General features: G+C 36.3%; 1 protein-coding gene across 1 annotated transcript in view; it reads left to right on the top strand.

Annotated features, from left to right (window-relative positions):
* The window catches only part of ZEB1 (zinc finger E-box binding homeobox 1), a 126707-nt gene that overhangs the window by 95648 nt on the left and 18243 nt on the right, over window positions 1-12816 (top strand). Inside the window, exons 2-5 of the mRNA XM_009325528.1 lie at window positions 499-699; window positions 5996-6058; window positions 7756-7917; window positions 11002-11204. Of these exons, the coding sequence (XP_009323803.1) occupies window positions 499-699; window positions 5996-6058; window positions 7756-7917; window positions 11002-11204 (629 nt within the window). The remainder of the gene's footprint in view (window positions 1-498; window positions 700-5995; window positions 6059-7755; window positions 7918-11001; window positions 11205-12816) is intronic.

Below are 12816 nucleotides of genomic sequence, written 5' to 3' on the forward strand. Positions count from 1 at the left end.
TTTTGTTCCTTCTGTGCCCCACTGTTTGCTATATGCATACAGCCTGTCCTCATTATACACCTCTGTCTGTAACAAAATGTTGTTTGTCAGTATTAAGTGTTTCACAGACTATTGACCAGGCCATAATGTTCTTAAAGGAAACATACAGTAATGCTGGTATCCAAATTGGAGTGATCCGACTGGAAGCCTGATGCTTCAGTGTGGCCCAGAAGACAGCTCTGGAGTTGTCCTCTGCCTTTTCTTGTGCAGCCTTATGCTGGGTGTACAGCAGTGGGAGGTATCGTGGTTCCTAGCAGTGGTGGAAGCCCAGCAGCTGTCAGATGTCTCCTTGTGTGCCGCCATTACGTCCAAGTGGCTTACAAGCCAAGAAGAAATAATAATGTGACTCCATAGAGATGCCCCAGATATAGCGTCTGGCCACAGTACTGAAAGCTTTGGAACTCCATGCTGTAAGTTAAGAGTATATTGATCAGTATTTTGCTTTTTGTCTGTCCACAGTCACCAATTATAATAACGTGGTAGAAGCAAACTCAGATTCAGATGATGAAGATAAATTGCATATAGTGGAAGAAGAAAGTGTAACTGATGCAGCAGACTGTGATGCTAGTGTGCCAGAAGATGACTTGCCAACAGACCGTACAGTATTACCAGAAAACAGTGAAAGAGAAGGGAGTACGAACAGTTGCTGGGAAGATGAAGGTATGTTCATTTTCACTGATGATGCTATGTAGAGAAAGGTTTCTAAAATGAAGATTCAACAGAACTTTTTTTGGTCACTTTGTTACTGAAATAACATGTAATAGTCACAATCAAAAAAGACGTTTTCTAATGTATTTGTTGTAATATATTTCATGTTCTTTATTTATTATTTGAGGCAGATTCAGAGGTGCATTCATTCCATTGGCATTTTTAAAGAGGAGCTTCAAATCTGTAGATGCAGCATTCTTAAGGGTGATCAGAAACTAGTTACTTGCTTTTAGTTTTTCCAAGTCTTTCTGCATGGCAGGTCTCTGCCATAGCTCCCGGTAAGTTTCAGGGTTTGCTCAGCTTGGGGAGTAAGCACTAAGCCAAAAACATGAAACAAAATAACATTCAGATGTAAATTTCTTCTTATGAGCTGCTTCTGCCTTTTCCCTTGTAAAATATAGCCAGAAAAAATAATCTTTAGATTATTAGTTTTAGAATTGCTATCTTACTCATAATGAATCTGTATTTTGAAAACACTGGAAGGCGGTAAATGTTGTACATATTATGCAGCAGCTTTAGAAGCTGAAAATTTGAAGCAATCAGGAAATGGGCCTTTTACTGTGGAATCAGATACTGAGTTTCATAATATCACACAGCATGCTTACATTTGAGCCAAATTGGGATAAATGTATAAATTAGTAGAATTTATTGAGGAATTTGGCCTTAATCCCCTGAAAAATACGGAATATTTTCTGGCATATCCCTGTTTGTGTCTGAACTCCAGCCGCAATTCTTTAGCATCCACCTTGTTAAAACTGGTGGTTTAAGACAAATTGCATGACCTCACATCTAAATAAACGGAAAGCAGTCATATGGTCCCTAACTGCAATCCAGCTGAGAGAGAGCAGCTGAGAGTTCAAAGAATAGCATCAACTCAGCCTGTTTTTACATAGCTGCTATTGCCAAGGTATACTGTGCAGGGAAATGAGTATTTTGCAGCTAAATTATTAGGTAGGTTATTTTCTTAGTTCTCCTATAATATCTTTGCTCTACTGCAGGCTATATCTATCAGGAATTGCACTTACATAAAAATGGGCTGTGTGTAGACTATTTCTTGAACCCTTCAAGCATGGGTATAGGAAACCTGAAAATAGGGAGTGAAGAGCAGCACTGGCTCACAGAGGTGCGGGGTTTGGACTGAACGTTTCCTGGAGATGTACCTGCAGGTAGTCATGACACAGCATCTTGCCTCAGACAACCTTCTGGGGTTTTTCAGAGGTCTAGGCATGTAATGACATCTTTTTTGACTCCTTATTTCGAATGTACCATTTTTAATCTTTTAAAATTTGTTTGCTAAAATGAAGCATTTAAACCATATTCTACTGTGATTGTAGAATCACAATGTAGGCAACGTTTTCTCTGCCTTGGTCGTTGCTGACGAAGACAGGCTTTCATCAGTGGTTAGACAGACAAAAGATTAAACAATTGCCATACAGGTTTGCTCAAACTACCATAAATTTCTTCTGTAAAAATTATGTATTCTGAAGCCTCTTTTGTAGCAGTCTGGAGGGTTTTTTATTTGATAGTAAGGTTTTTTTAAATAAATTGTTTGAATTTCTAGCTATGACTACATGAGAGAAATGAAGGCTACATTAGGTTTTATGGAGCTTTGATTTGCTACGGTAAAGTACTATGTACTTTTTTATAGCTTTCCTAGAAGGAAAGGTGTGAGCTGAAAATCATACTATCAGTCTTGGTTGCATATTAGAAATCGGAAGAGAGAGGTATTGAATATATGATCTCTCTCATACAGGGAAAGGTACTGGGGTAGGTGTCCATGTAACACTAATACCAACTTCAGGAGTGGTGATTATTTTTAGAAAACATGCACTACAGCAGTTTTACTAAGTTGTGTTTCATCGGTAAAATAGTACTGAAAGTTCCTGGTTTTAGCTGAACTTGACAGAATGAGAGTTTTACATATTTATTCTGTTCACGAATGCCTAAGAATAGAAACGACACACGTAACATTTCTTTATCAGATTAGTTTCCTTCCGTTTCCAGTCATTCTAACTGAATTTCTAAAAGACCTTCAGAACAGGTGTTTTAAATATAAGGTGTGTATCTCAAGAGGTTTAACTGAAGCAGTCATACGGGTTTGAAAAAGTGAACCACGTGTATCCTGCACAAGTTGTTGGCAGTGTGCCAGCACTCATGTGTGCAATGATTCTGTAATACGATTTTTTTTTTGCTTTAGTTTGAAGTAAAACCTACACTACAATTTAAAAAAAAAACACACAAAGGTTAAACTTATTAAGTTATTATATTAATACACTTTAAAAGCATTATTATGTATTATAAGTATTTAGCAAATCTAGACATCTCAGACCTGGAACTAAGATACCTTTGAAAAACTGAAAATTTAAAAAAATTGTCCAGACCTTGAAATAACCTTTAAAAATTAATGAAGTTATGTTTTATCTTTAAGCTCTTCCTGGAACTCAAAAATTCCTTTAACTCATAAAATTTTAGGTTGAGCCTATGTGCTGTAAGATGGATTGTGTTCTTTCAGTGTGGTGGGTTGCTGAGGAAGGTTGCCGCGCTATTTTGTATTAATTTCATTTGGGAGGAAGGCTAAAAAAGTGTGGCATCTTTTTGATCAAGTTTTTACTCACAGAAGCAAACAACCAGGCAATACTGTAAGCTGTAAATAGTGCTTGCTACATGCATATCAGAAAATTAGCTCTAAAGAAATTAAATTAGAAACTCTTTTGATGGGCTTTGGAATTTATTCCCTTCTCTGAAGATAAGACTGCAGTGGAAATTTCAGTGAAGTTTGTTTTTCTGCCTGCAACCAAAATTTCCATTTTGCTAGTGGTTTAAATTTGATCAGTTATCTTACCCATGCAGAGATCTTTACAGTCAGCCTATGACACAGTGATTGTGTCATGCACGTTTGCTGCTAGTACACACTGCTGCCTGTGATCTGAAAATCATTAGCATTCAACTCTAAGAAGTCCCACCGTATCTAAGCAGTTGCTCATAAGCAATGATGAGATACAGAAGTCCAAGAACATGTTTTACAATTAGCTGGTATGTCCAGATGTAATGCCAAGATGGATATTCATGCCCTAGATGCTATTCATGGAGACCTGTATTTAAGCGGTCATTCAGCAAGTGGCTCAGATTTCTTCTGGAATTCAGAGCTGTGACTTGTACTTGGTCGAACAGTGACTTAAGATCTGTTCCCCCATCATCACATCCCTTTCCGTTGCTTCCCAGCAGCTGTATTTGCAGCATGGTAATTGGGCTTCTGAGGGCACAATTGCAAAGTTGCCTTTCTATGTGGACCATACATAGCTGTAAAGATAGAGCTCTACTTAACATTTTTCAAATTATTAATTATTCCTACAGCATTAAGGAAGATCACCCCCTGTGGAAAAGGGCTCCTCCTTGTCTTATACTCCATTTTTAGATATTGGGAAGAGACAGTACCAAACAGAGGTTACAATTATTAGAATTGAGAGGGTTTTTAACTTCACAGAGATTAATCTATAGTGCCATAAATTCCTTGACATTCCCTTGGGAAGCATAGCTTTTATTTGTACTGAAGCCAATGGAATTTGCTAGAGACACTGTAATTCAAATTTCTATGAGCAGTAACTTACTGATATTCCCCCTCTTCCACAGAGCCTATTTCATAATGGAGAAAAATCACAAACTTTTTAAAGAAAAATAGTAGGTTTGCATCATGATTGCTTTTAAGAAGTTAAATTTTGGGTTTTAATTTGCATTGCATGCAATCATCCATCTTACAAATTCTGAACTAAGTCTGTGGTATCATGAGCCAAAAATATAATTAGTTCACAATCCAGTATTGACCAATAATATACAGACTGTTTTGGGGGTTTTTTTAGATGACAATTAAAATTAAAGTAAGATTTAAGAGTTACAGTTTCCTTTTAAGCACATTTCTTGTTTGTGACTACCTGCAGGTATTTTGGGTCTGTGGGATTTTATCGAAGTAGACAAAATTAACAATCTTTTCCTTTGAGGAAGCTGGTATTATCTCAGAACTTAAAGTTCTCCTAGAATTTATCATCTTCCATGTAAAGGAGAAATTGGCTTCTCCTGTAATTAAAAAGCTGCAATGTTCTGGGGATTTGACTAGCCAAACTAGAGGATTTTTCCCTGCACTGAAGTAGACTGAAGTACGGTAAATAAAAGTGTAACAGTTGCCATTTCAGATCATAGCCATTGTGGAGTCTAACCTCCTGTATCACGTAAGAGTCTTTTTCTGCAGAGGAGCTCTGAAGCATCTAAGATTTCCATAATACAACTATGAAATAATGCTTTAATTTCACATATATTAGCATAGCATACTACTGATAAAGGGGTGAAACAACCAACACAGCTTTCCTATGCAATCCTGCCATAAGCCAGGTACTGACAGAAATGGCAGCAGTGGCCTTTCCAATAGGAACTTCCCAGTCCAGGCTACCCAAAATTAGGAGCTACTTGGCCCATTTATTGATTTGAACCAACAACCTGTAGTGAGTTAAAACTTCCATGCTGCATCCTTGAATGCTGCAGCTCAGCAGGAGCTGGTGGAGCTTCGGAGGCAGGTAGGCTCCACAGCATTAGTTTTGCGGACGTCTGGTACCTGCAAACTCGTACTGAATATTGGAATTGATACATGAAACATTTTTGTAGTGCACAGTTGATCTGAAGAGGGGAACATGTGTTTAAAGTCCTTGTTTGTTTAAGCAATCGCAGCCTATAAGTGGTTTCTAGACGATTTAAAAGAAAGAGAACGCACTAGGTAGCTGTTTGCAGACATTACCAGCAAATCATCAATCATTTCCAAAAACTGCTAATTGGAGAAAATAATGTAAATGTATTTGTTTTATGATACTCTGGTTTCCAGAAATAATATTCCAGTGTATCAGATAGCTGCATTTGTAGATAGGGTTATTTAAGTAGCTGACTCTGTATTTGCTGGAGAAACACTGTCCCTGTCTTTACCTCTCTTCAAATAATGGTTAGTGTTTAGTATGGCTTCCTTTTAAGATTGCGTTTCTTCAACTGTGGAATATCTTTGTGGTTCAATTGATTACACGCTGCTGAAATAATGTGCAATCCATATTTTTGAAAGAACATTGTGTTTAAATGCAGTTCTTCTGAACGATACAGAAATGGAAAAAATTGCTGACGAAATAAATACATTGCGTTGTGTGTGTGGCTTTTTTTCATTGTTTTGGTTTTTTTTTAATATTCATTCTTCTTTTTGTGAAATGTACTATTTCAGCTGGAAAAGAAACAAAGGAAATCCTGGGGCCTGAAGCTCAGACAGATGAAGTTGGATGTACAGGTATTTCTTTGTTAGTCTGAGTCCCTTATTCATAAAGTGCTATTGAATTTTGGCGAGGTGACTATCCTTCTGAAATCTTTGAAACTCTCCCACCTCTCTTTATAAACTGCTTTGCTCTTCCACGCTTGAGGTCTTAAGTTGTAAACAGTGTTTTATCTGAGGAAGAATAGCCTGGGCTCCTTTCGGATGTCCTGGGTCCGGAGGTGTAGCTGACCAGTGACACGGAGCAGTCCTCTCGCGCGAGGCCTGACCGCAGCGCCGCTGCAGCACCGCGTCTCCTAAGAGCAAAACAAGGAATAGCGCTCATCTTAGGCGTAGTTGTATAGAATACAAGGACAGGTCAATAGATAGTGTTTTAAACTAATAAGGAATATACCAAAATAAACTTAAGCTAATACTGTATCTTATTATCAACTCCTCTGTACTGATTATACAGAAGGCAAAATAAAATGTGTACTTAAGTTTCAGAACCAAACAAAAACAGGTGCTCTGTTATTTTGTTATTTCTCTGGCTGACAAAAAATTTAACATATAGCCCATCCAGCTTTTTAAAAAATTTTTATACTTTTTTTTTTTCAATGCCCTTAACACTAAATAGTTAGATATCAGGGTAAGACTTATTTAAAAAAAAAAAAAAAAAACAAACAACTAAGCTTTGATATGTTTCAAACTGTAGATGCACACATTCTTTTTAGTTACTGTAAAGTCAGATCTCCCCAAACAAGTATGGAGAACTACAGTTATGTATTGCATTACGCTCTATATGTGAGAGACTGCCTCATGTCATAAAAAGATTGTGTCAAATTGTAAACTGAGTAGGTGACTTCACACTGAGAGATGAATCGTAAAACTTCTCCTTCCTATTAAAAATATACCTCACATTATTAATAGTGGAGGAGATCTGTCATGATTTAGTGTGCCGCAGGCAGAGCTCTCACAGAATGTTCCACCATGGTAAAAGTAAACTCCATGAACAATGTATTTAGACAAATACTTGGTAGCAAATATTTATTGTACAAACATTAAGTAAAATATTTATTTTTATACAATTATACAATACAATTTATTAATTGTTAACTTTGAAATACAGTTGTTCATTGATTGTTCTCTTAAGTTTTAAACTGGAAAATGTTGAAGGATGTTAACTAGATCTGAAACCTTTTTGATAGCCATTTCCAACACCAGCGAACAAGCCACTCAAAGTTCAAGTTTTCTGCATTTTAGCCAGCCAACTTGTTATTCAGAGTTTAAATATCTTCTGGGCTTGTGCTAACGAACAGGTCTTAAATAACATGAAAAATTATGTCTTGAAGGCAGCAGATTTGCTTTTGCAGACATAGGAGCCAAGATGGTAAAGCTGGCCTTCAAACTACAAGGGCTAAATCATAATTAATGTTGCATTTAAGATTTTTAGGGAATTTGAGGGGAACAGCTACATCTAAAATGATAAAAATGTACTGAGTTGAAGAGGCAAACTGTGGTTTTAGTCAAATTTTAAAATGTCATTATGCCACAGGTTCTCTGTTTTAAAACTTGACATATTCCTGCATCTTAAAGGGCTTGACCTATACTAGCATCTGTTAAGAGTTTTTACATCCTTGGATAGAGGATGATTTGGCAATGTGAATTACTGAATCTCATTTATGTTCTTTTTAAACTCTTCATTTCTTATCTTGTGTCTTGTTTTTCACTCTTAGTAAAAGAAGATGAATGTGATTCTGATGCAGAAAATGAACAAAACCATGACCCTAATGTTGAAGAATTCCTTCAACAAGAAGATACAGCTGTTATCTACCCTGAAGCACCTGAGGAGGACCAGAGACAAGGCACGCCAGAAGCTAGTGGGCAGGATGAAAATGGTAAACATACCACCAGTTCAGTTCTTATGAAATAAATTGTACTAACTACTTGACCCAAAAGTTCTGTTGTATTTTAGAAGACAACAATGCATACACGTGTAACTTTGGCGAAAAAAAAATCTTAGTTAAATAATTATAAAAGGATGGGATCATCATGCAAAAAACATTACTGCTTGATTTTGTGAAACAAGACGTGCACTGGGGTTCAGTTGTATGAGTACCTAAATGATAACCTCCAGTAACTGGAAATAAAAATTCAAGCTTTCATAAATCCATTCAGTAGCGTTGTATGAAAGAACAGAACGAACATTTATTAAATATAATGGGACTGAAGCAAGACAGTGTGGTTTTATGTAAGAACAACTTAGGAGGCGTTATAACGTTTCTTTTCTTTTTACATTTCTAAACAAAACACCCAAAAGGATCTATTAGATAGGAGTTCTTTTATTAGGTAGCCAGTCTATGATGGGCTTTTTTTTTTTTCTTCCTGAAAAGACAGCAGTGGAGAAAAAAGAAACGTTTATACGAAAATGTTTATGTGAAAAAATGATGACCTGTTGTTATTTTTAAGTAGATGTCTTTTTTCTCTGAGGAAGTTTCATGCTTAAAATGTTCTTCTGAGTGAGATGAGAATTCATACTTTGTTCATTTCTTCGTCATGAAACATTGAAGGCATCTTCATCATGAAATATTTGAAGGCAAAACCTGTTCAGATTGGTTTTGCGTTCTGCACTCCTTTCTGAAGTGTTCAGCTTTCATAACCTGTGACAACTGCAGTTTCAACCAGATTGTGTTCCATTACTGGAGTATTTAAGATTGTTCAAAAGAAAGTAACATCCTACATAAAGGATTAGGAGTTTTTATGTGTTCCAATCGCTTAAGAAAAATGTACATAATTGAACAAAAAATGTCACTGTAGCTGTATTACTGTACTGGAGTCTAAGGGAGAGCAGTGAAAGGGGTAATGCTAACAATTTTGTTCTGCTCTTCCAGAGATTTTATGTTATTAGAGATTTTAGGAAAAAAATAAGTAAATTAAAATATTTGAGAAATTTAAACTGTGTACATGCCTACAGAAATAGGACCTGAATTACTAATATTTTGTGGTTTACTTTACAAGTTTTGCAAAATTCAAGTGAGATATATGCTCAACAGTAGCATCTTAAAAATTACAATTTAATTAATTTAAGATTTTAATCTGTGGTTGCAGTGGCACAGATTGTCAAGTTATTTTTACAGCCTTGCAATATGATTTCCATGTAATCATTAAAAATACACCTTTGTATTAATAATTTAAATTGGACCTAGACCAGTAAGTTCACAGGGAAGTATTCTGAAAATCACGATGCTGAACAATAATGTTCACTGTTTTAATCATTTGGAACAGAAAATGCCAAAAATTTAGTGATATTTGCTAAAGATACATCTTCCAAACTGGGGGATTGGACAGGAGAAGTGACAGAGAATTGGAGTCTTTAGTGGCTTTGGGAAACCATTGCCGTTTTGCCATTTGCTCCAATGGAAATGGAATTTAAGTTAATGTACTTCTGACATTTCCACTGAGTTGTATTTGTGCTGAAATGGAGTATTCTTTATATCGGGTGAACTGAATTGTAGATGGGAAAAAAGAGAATTGAAGGGAAACACACTGTGTCTCACATGTGGGGACGGGTTCATTTTTGGACAACCCAGCTAATCCAGGAAAAGCAGAAAGGGTTAGAACAACACCAAACCCAATACAATACAAGTTTTACCTTGCTTGTTACCATAACAAGTGTAAAAGAACCTATACGACAGAGAAGGTGGTGTTTTTTAGTAATAATGAAAACTGGTCTTCCTTTTCCACTGTTGCAAGAACAATGGCATGTTCAGTAAAAATAAAGTTAGTAAATTCCACACAAACAGAACGAATTGCTACTTTATAGAGCATGTAATCAATCTATGGTGATAACTGCTGGAAGAGGTCATGAAGATAAATAATTCAGAAGTACTTTTAAAGTACTGGTTAATTTTATGAGTATTAATAATGCTTATAGTTCTGCAGCTTAAAATGACAATGCATACAAATTTGCCCCTCATGCTTCAGAGCATGAAATGATAATCAGTAAAGAACTTCCACCTTCCTCTCCTGCCCTCTCTCAGCACAGTGGATAGGTGCATCCTTGCAAAATTTGCTTCCCATTTCCCTTGAACCGTGGAAGAGTAGCATGGTCATTGGAGGATACCACACCTTATAAATTGATAGTTTGATCAAATACAGCAAACCCTACATTTATTTAAACACACTTTTATCAATTTATAAAAAAAGCTTTTTTTCAATCCTTTAAAAAATTAATTTCTCAAGCATAGAATAAGTTACTATATATGGGGGATAAATATATGCTGATAAGAAGAGATGGAGTTATACTTCATAAATGGTGACTTGTCAGAAATAGACTTGTGAAATTAATATTCAGCTTCAATCTGCTAACAGGTACATATCTGTGTATAAGAATTATAAACTGCATTTCAACTCTTTATTTTTTTAAGTTCTCTTTTCACTTACGATTCTGTGTTAGGTAAAGAGAAAGAAAAAAATACTGTCTGAAGCTTGCAAATATTATTTATTCCTTAGGAACGGGAAACAGCATCACCATTAAATGTTTCAGTGATAGACAAATTAATATGTAAACAGGATTTCAGGATTGCCTGTGATTGAGCTAACCAGATCTACAAAGATTACTAGATCTTAAACCATGTTTCACAATTTTCAGACCACTTTTTAATCAGAAACACACATGCAGAAGCTCTAGTGCTGTCCTGGGAAGTCCAACAGACTTGCTGTGAGAGGTGTGGTTTTGGGTAATCACATTGTGCTGACTCTCTCCAGTGTACACTGGGGCAACCGTACCATACTGTAGTTAGTAACGTAATACCTGTGGGGAAAAAAAAAAATATCGTTATTCCTTTTCTAAAACAGATGGAGCTTCTAGCAGCTGCATGTTTTCTTACAGTCATATATGTAAATGTAAAGCATATTTGTTGATGGTAATAAGTTTGGAGCTTACATTTATTTAAATATGGTGTATTGTCTTTCCTGTGTAGGAACGCCCGATGCATTTTCCCAACTGCTTACTTGCCCGTATTGTGATCGAGGGTACAAGCGTTTTACCTCTCTGAAGGAACACATTAAATATCGCCATGAAAAAAATGAAGATAACTTTAGTTGCTCCTTGTGCAGTTACACGTTTGCGTACAGAACGCAGCTCGACCGCCACATGACATCACACAAATCAGGAAGAGATCAAGTAAGTGGGGTTTGAATTAAGGATTTATTGTCCTCTGTAACAACGCTGTGATTTGTTATGTGAGCAAAAACGTACAGAGCAAGTAAGCTGTTCATATCAGATTATCTACACGCTGAAGTCACAATCCTGGAGCACACACTTAAACTTGCTGCCTTTTCCATAGCTGTCAAAGGATGAGATCTGAATTCCTGTGCTTTTATTTGTCTGGGCAGTATGGTTGGGTTTAAATTTTAGTTTTCAGAAGTGCTTTAATGCATTTATAGGTAATTAGGTTTTTCCTGTTCATTGTCTAACATTACATAAGACTTGTGACTCAAATTTAATCTCAGATCTTTAGTGAAACACCTACATTTTTCTTTCATAAATCCTGTTTGGCTAATTCAAAATTTATGGTACCCATTTTTGCCCTGAAGAAACAAACCATTGTGTTGATTCATTTGCTTGAACTGTGAGATACAGTTTTTAAATACAATCTGTGCTATAAGACAATATACAAATAATTTGTGCATAAAATATGTTTCAGTACTAAATGAAGCAATAAAATGGGCTAAAGATATTCTGAGCTTGTTTTCTGTGGTTCATAGGCTGACCTGAGGGCATGGTTCCTTGAAATGCCTTCCATGAGTTAGCCGTCTCGTCACTACGGAAGGTCCTGAGATTCTGTTCCCCTCTCTCTCTCTTTTCTTTTCTTCTTTTATCCCCACAATTTCCTATCATCCATCCCCAATTACATGCTTCCATAGCTTATCAGAGGCACCCTGAGGCTCAGGAACCAACTGAAACTCGCTGAAGCAGTCAGGAATTATCCAAGGAAAAAAGATACAGATTTTCCACCACTAGGTTACAGAGAGGGGCTTGGAGATGTTCCCTTCTGAGGGCAGACTAAAAAGGTTGATACTTTCCAGAGAGGAAACAGGAGAGAAACATCACAGAAAGATGCAAAACAGTGAACAGTGAAAATAATGTAAAGGGAAGGCTACTTCAATATTTCTTGCAGCTCCAAACCAACAGAACTTTCATTAAACTGAAAGTCTGTAACACAGAATAAAGGAGATGCTTTTTTACACATTGCGTATTAATCTCCATTCTACAAAGTATCACTAAGTCCAAGAATTTAACAGGCTTAAAAATTTATTACACATTTTTAAACCTGAGTGTTTACATTCACGGGTAAATTAAATAGGAAAAATTGTTGCAAGCAGCATCGGCCATCCTGCTGCAGGGATTTTACTGTCTCACGGGGTTTGGAATAACCTCACCAGCGTATTCTGACATGGCAGTTCTTGTTTATTCAAATATATTTCCCATGAACAATTCATTTCTGTCTTGCTCTCTTATGGCTTGGCTTCCACTTTAAAGTTACTGTCGTCCTATATACATCTTATATTTCTGACTATAAAATCTATGAATGCTTTTTTGTGAGCTACCACATTTATTTTCAATTTTTCCAGCTAGAAGCCTAAAAGCAGAAGAATAAAGTAGTTGAAAGGGCTAGAAGCCTTTCCCATATTTGCATGAAGTTTGAATGAACAGCTTAGCGACCATGAAATGGTAGAATTCTCAATTCTCAGTGAAGTAAGGAGGGGGGGCAGCAAAACTGCAACCATGGACT

Source organism: Pygoscelis adeliae, unplaced genomic scaffold, assembly GCF_000699105.1.
Source record: "Pygoscelis adeliae isolate BGI_AS28 unplaced genomic scaffold, ASM69910v1 Scaffold175, whole genome shotgun sequence".
Lineage (NCBI taxonomy): Eukaryota > Metazoa > Chordata > Aves > Sphenisciformes > Spheniscidae > Pygoscelis > Pygoscelis adeliae.